At 38.0% G+C, this 6,501-nt stretch overlaps 1 protein-coding gene across 2 annotated transcripts in view; it reads left to right on the forward strand.

Annotated features, from left to right (window-relative positions):
• Positions 1 to 491: 491 nt before the first annotated feature.
• The window catches only part of lum (lumican), a 6,028-nt gene continuing 18 nt past the window's right edge, over positions 492 to 6,501 (forward strand). The window contains exons 1-3 of one of the 2 annotated variants that reach the window (XM_004083060.4): positions 492 to 621; positions 1,759 to 2,637; positions 5,186 to 6,501. The exon at positions 5,186 to 6,501 is cut by the window's right edge and continues 18 nt beyond it. In XM_004083060.4, coding sequence (XP_004083108.1) covers positions 1,764 to 2,637; positions 5,186 to 5,340 — 1,029 coding nt within the window. In that variant the 5' untranslated portion in view covers positions 492 to 621; positions 1,759 to 1,763 and the 3' untranslated portion in view covers positions 5,341 to 6,501. Of the gene's footprint in view, positions 622 to 1,755; positions 2,638 to 5,185 lie in introns of both variants that reach the window. The other variant, XM_011491162.3, reaches the window with a different exon arrangement.

Here is a 6,501-nt window from a genome sequence, read left to right on the forward strand (position 1 = left end):
TTTTTCTTTCGTCCTGGTAAAAACAAAAACAAAAAGAGAAGATGAAATGTTTGCATCAAGTGTTGCATAAGTCTGCTTTTGCAGTTTTTGTGTGCTGTTGTCAGATTTTCCAAAGCTTGTGAGGCACGGCTCAATTCATTTTCTCCTCAAAACTGCCGTCTGGTATAATGGCTGCCAAAGGTTGTTGCATATTTATTTCCACACATCTGTTTTTTTTTACCAGAACATTCCTACAGCTACTCAAGCTCAGGTTCTGCACGCATATTCTGGGACATTTGTTCATAAGAAAAATTTGGATTTTTGTGCACAGATATATTGCTAAGAAGTGTTGGTAAAGATGTGCTGAAATATTCCAAATTCTTTGCAGCACCTGTTCTTTGTTAGTTACCACCAGGCTTTTGGACAAAGGTTTCGGGATGACGTCCTGACTCCTGTTTGCTAAGCCTCCCATCTTTCCGCTCCTCTTCCCTCCCCTTTTCTCTTCAGTCTCTCCATCAACCCGTCTCTCCTCCCCCTCTTTTCTCTTTTTTGTTTTTCTCCAGAGATTTGCAGTTTTTCCACACCACATTGCTCTTACCTCCTGGCCTTCCACCCCAAAAACACAAAGAAAGAGAAGCACAGGTATGGCTTTGAGATTTCCTGTTTGAATTTATGTCTGTTTTTTCCTGATGGAATTGCTGTTTTAGGCTGATACTGCAAATACATGTTATTAATTAAGCAAAAGTAAGGACAGGTTTAAATACTGGTATTTACGTTTCACCTGCTTAGGTTAGGTTGGATTTTGTGTCTGTATTTTTCTCAAGAATCAATCGGTCGGTACTATTAAAAGTCAATTTTGTTGCACTTCCAATGGCTCAGAGTGTTGGACCTTTTTCTAAATTTGTTTCATTTACCTTTTGCACCAAACTGGATCACTATTTTTATTAAGATTGTGTTTTTTGGTTCTGCTGTAATCTTTAATGTGGCTTGACACTAAAGCGAACATCTGGATTTGTTGGTCCAAGCGTGGTTGACATAAATTCTTGACTGATTTTGGAACTATATGTGTGTCCCTTGGGTGCCAGGAGCCATTGGGGTTACATTTTGTTGATATTTTTTTATGTGATTGTTAAGAATTTCAAATCCAACGTGTTGTTTGCCTATCCATAATTGAACAGCAGATTGATTTTATTTATGTAGATTTATTTTGCTCTTGAAAATCCACTCTGATGAAAATTGTGTTTTTTGTTTTTGTCCTTGGGGCATTTTCTCATGATGGAGGACATGCATGTAAAAATAAAATTAAGCTCAAAAATGCATTTCAGAGTATGTCTTTATTCAAATCGTTGTGAATTAGAGCAAAAGAAAAAAATGCAGTTTGTAAAAGAGCATATTTGTGATGTACAAAATATGCTGGGTGAGCTCCTTGCTCCGCCTCATTCTGATTCATCCACTTGTAGATGAGAAAATCCATTACGTCTTTGTGTTCCTAATCCGAGATGGTATGTGGCTTCAAACTGTACATATAGCTTGAATATTGCTCGCCATTTTTGTTGCACCAGTAATGTTGGGCTATGAGAGCATGTAAACAAAGCTCTTAGGGTGCTCTGGGTGACAGGAAGGAGGGTGGGGTTGCTCCATGCCAATGGTCCTGTCCCAAACTCAGAAGCTAATGAACTCGTGCCCTTCTGTAGAAACTATGTCCTAAAAAATAAAAAAAATTTTTTTTGCTAAAAACATATTTTTCAAATCTCCTTTCCTCTTTTGTCTCCCCAGCAGAAGTCATGCTTCCTCTCAGTCTACCCCTCTTGGCTTTACTGGTCAGCTTTGCCCAATGCCAAGAGTACGACTATGACTACCAGCCTCATTCCATGTCAATGCCATCAGGGCCAAACTGTAATCAAGAGTGTACCTGCCCAGTCACTTTCCCCACCGCCATGTACTGCGATAACCGCAAGCTTAGGTTTGTTCCGGTGGTCCCAAAAGGAATCAAGTATCTGTACCTCCAGAACAATATGATTGAAGAGATCAAAGCTGGAGTTTTTGATAATGTTACTGATGAACTGCGCTGGCTGATACTTGACAACAACCAGATCACAAATCCGAAGATTGAGAAGGGTACAATTGATAAGCTCACAGCCCTGGAGAAGCTGTTCTTCAGCTTTAACAACCTCACAGAGCCGGTCATCCCTCCCTCAAAGTCCCTTGATGAGCTGAAAATTATGAACAACAAGTTGTCCAAGTTTCCTGCTGGGCTCTTGAATGACAAGGTGAACTTGACCTTCATCTACCTTCAGCATAATGAGTTAACCTCTGATGCTATAGGAGGAGCTTTCAAGGGGTTAAAGGGGCTGTTGTCCCTGGATGTGAGTTACAACAAGCTAAAGAAACTGCCAACTGGACTCCCAAACTCACTAGAAATCCTCTACGCTGACCACAATGACATTGAAAGCATTGGATCAGGGTACCTGAACAAGTTACCCAATCTGAGATACCTGAGGATCTCTCACAACAAGATGGTGGACTCTGGAATCCCTGCTGGGGCTTTCAATGTGACGTCCCTGACTGAACTGGACCTCTCTTTCAACAAACTGCAGTCCATTCCTGAAATCAACGAGCAGCTGGAGCAACTCTACCTTCAGGCCAATGAGATCAACAGTAAGTTGAGATTTAGGGAAAGGTCATCATATTTGATTTAATGGTGTTCTTCGGAGATTTTATGACAAAGCACAAACGGTTTTTATAAAGATTTTAAAAAAAGCATCTTACCTTATGAGCATGCCACATATTCAAAAACAGAAATATTCATTGAGTTTAAATTGAAAGCTACGTTCATCCTGCCCTCGGCAACGCACGTTCAAGCGACCATTTCCAATCAAAAGTCTATGTAAACTCATGTGAATGCCCATTTCGGGGTTCCGCATTCAAACTCTCACATTCACACGTCGCTTCACAAGTTTCCACAATCGTTTCGACGTACAAAACACTTTGCCACTGAATGTGCGTTTAAAAGTTAAACCAGGTTGAACTTTGACCAATGGAGGACCGGGATTTGGTAGTGACATATGAATGGCACCCCTTTACTTTCACTTAAAAATTTAATTCAATTTGAAAACTGAACATGCAAGACAAATGAATAATAACGGTTTGTGCCCAACCAGAATTCAATGACACTAAGTCTTTTGCATATCAGCATAGAGATGTGAAAGATGAAGCCTGGAGCAAGATTTGCGTGATTTGCACAGCTTCCAAATGTCGCTCTTCCACTGTAGCTGGCAGTCATGCACTGGTACACATAAAAAAAAAGAAGAATCCCCTCCTTGCATTTCTGGCATGAAAACCACATGCTAAATCTGTGTTCAAGAATACGTGTCACATGCTCGGTGTGTTCATAGCTGAAGACGAAGGCCGAATCCGTATTCTTGCCCTTACCCTCCGGATTTTCTCTACCCGTACATGTAGCACTCCAAGCGAAGAGTTATGGGAAAATGGCGTCTTCAAACTCGGACTTTACTACCACTCGATTACATCATCAATAGTCATCAATAGAGCTACGCTACATTAGCTCGTAGCTACCAACGCTTGAAAAATATTTCACATTGGTTTTTATAACTTTAAAAAGTCATGCTAAAACTAAAAGTCCCTACTTACATTTAAATGTAAACTTCTGCACTTCAGAGCACACCCATGTGAAGAAATGCGTTTCTCTTCCATGGCACAGCACAACGCGGAGTACCCTCCATGCGGAGGGATATTCAGACCTAAGTCACCACAGCTACCCCTTAAAAAAACAAGTTTGTACACCACAAAATCTCCAAATACACCTACAATTGGAGCCATAGGGAGGAGCCACAGGGGTAGGTGACAAATTCAGATTCAGCCAAAATCCATTGCTGGTTTTCTAGAAAAGTAATTATTTAGCTATTTCTTTCTTTGGTTCTAAAACATTTTGTGGAGGAGTTGTTTGAGAGTTTGTTGTTAGAACTTCCACACAATCATTAGGCTCCCACAAACAAGGACTCATTAACAATCATTAGTGGGAGGGTCCATAGGCCATTGCCCTTAAAGGGAACCCCACTGGCTTGCTTTAGAGAACAGTATCAGTAAGGGTTCTGAAAACTGGCAATATATTCAGAGATATCTTAAAAACTGAGCAGGGCAAAATTTCTCTACATAAAATAAAAGCTTGATGATAAAAAAAAGATTTCTTTATGAGGTTTTCTGTTTCTTTTTGAGTTCACTAATGTGTGAAAGTGGTCAGTATTTGATTGTAACAGTTTGGATAAGAGGTGAAACATATTCAACTTTAAAAACAAGTCCAGATGACAACCTTTAAACCTACTACTATGATGGAAGCAACCTGGATGAATGAGAGTCTTCATGGACATTGTAACAGTTTTTTTTATAGTGCAAAAGTGTGGCTTGGTTTTAAAAATGGGAAATAGTTTCAAGAAGATTGTATAGTTAATAGCTAAAAAATTTTTTTAAAGATTTTGAGTCTGTAAAGCAGCATTTTTTACTTTAAAACTCTTCAATACCCTTTTCTCTATGTGAATGATGAAGCAAAGGGGGAAATACTTGTCTTCCGGGTTGAAGCATTTTTGAGAACAAAAGTAACTGGAACCAGGCACAGTTTGCCAATACTAAGCCCTTGTTCCAACAGCATGAACGTTCATATTTACTCCTATCTTAAGCAGCCAAACTTTACAACGATGACAAACATTTGAATAGCCTGATTTCAAAAACGTGCTTTTAAAACCTTGCTAAGACACAGTTTTTATGATCAGTTTTTCTAGTTTTTAGAACCACAACACCAACAGTCTGCCATATAACCACATTTTTAACTACAAGTTTTTGATGGGAATTAGGTTAAATTATGACAAAATAAATCAGGCTCATTCTGTTCTTTTACGCTAAAAAGAAAAAAAAGCATGACATTTATTTTTGCACCTTGACATAATTCAGCTAAACCTCTTATGAGATGCTCCTAAATTATCTGAAAATACACTATGGATTCATTATAAACATTCAGCCATAGTGTAAAACTTTTGCCCTCTAAAGATTAAACTGCATTTTTTGTGGGATAAATAAAGTATCAATTATTATTATCATTATTGTTATTATGAAAATAAAGGTTTCTACACACATTTTCAGCTTATAATTACAGGTTTCTAATCATAGGCTGCTGTTTTATGTTCTTTTACAGAATTTGACCTGTCAAGTTTCTGCAAGTACACTAGTCCGCTCAACTATTCCCGCCTGAAGCATCTGCGCCTGGACGCCAACAACATCACGCACGGCAGCATGCCCCCGGAGACCTCCAACTGCTTGCGTGTGGCTTCGGATGTCATGTTCGAATAAGCATCTCCATCAGAGTTTTCATTCAGCCTTCTACTGCCAAGACACAAGCCAACACCAATTTCTTATGGGTTTACAAGTCGTTTCACTCCTTTTACAGAGTTGAAATCTCCTTGCACTTCTGAGCATTCAGCAAATCTGTAATATTGTAAATGTTAACCATGGTGAATATGTCTCGGGATGCACAATGAAGGGCAGTTTTCTTAAAAATGGTAGGTTTACACCAAGGAAGTTAATGGAACACAATTTAACCCCTTGATGGCTGAATTTATTTCCAGCTGTGATGAAAAATGGTACTTTTCCTTTTTAAGTAGATGCAAAATTAAGGTGATTTTAGGGCTGAAGTGGTTTGATGCATACTCAACAGAAGTCAAGGGGTTAAACAGCTGATCATCAGTGGAAGTATGACTAAAAATACAACAGATAAATCCAAATTTTTTAGTCTTGATTTAAAGAGAAAAGACTTGAAATAAGCAGTTTAAGATCGTATATTAATACAATTTATTGGCTAAAGTTGTCATTTTTTTAATTTTATGGTACATTGTTTTGCATGTATTATGGCATAATAACCAGTAAGACACAAATTTCACGGTGTAATGTGATTCAAATGTATTATAGAACACATACTAAGCAATCATATGTTTAATATGTCATGTATAAGTAGAAAAAATCCAAAAATCTAAAGCTTACTTTTAAGTAAAAGCTAATGGTGGCAACCATCAAAGCTTACATGGAAATGAAATGTTAGATAATTGGAACCGTCAGTTACTTTGAGCTATAAAATTCAAATTTTTGTTACTCTTTAAAATAGTATCATCTGTTGATGTGCACTCTGATAAAACTTTGAGAATCTTATTGTTTACATGTTAATGTTCTCCTACAATGCACATAACTGATGAATAAGCAGTATTTTTTTCTATTTGCATGCATCCAAAGGTTCCATTCTTGAGAAATATTCTCCAGCTTTTGCAGTTACGGTGCTTTCATTGTAACCCTGTTGAAAGCCATGAATGAAAAATGCTTCATTATTGAATAAACCTGGCTCCATTGTAATTTTGATCGAACCATGTATTTGTTACTAGACTTTTCTTTTTTTAAAGGCCTTTGACTTGGTAACTGCTGGGTTGGATTTACTTGGAGGAAACCAAACATAGCTAAATAAAG

The sequence above is a fragment of the Oryzias latipes genome, chromosome 23 (assembly GCF_002234675.1).
Source record: "Oryzias latipes chromosome 23, ASM223467v1".
In the NCBI taxonomy this organism is placed as follows: Eukaryota; Metazoa; Chordata; class Actinopteri; order Beloniformes; family Adrianichthyidae; genus Oryzias; species Oryzias latipes.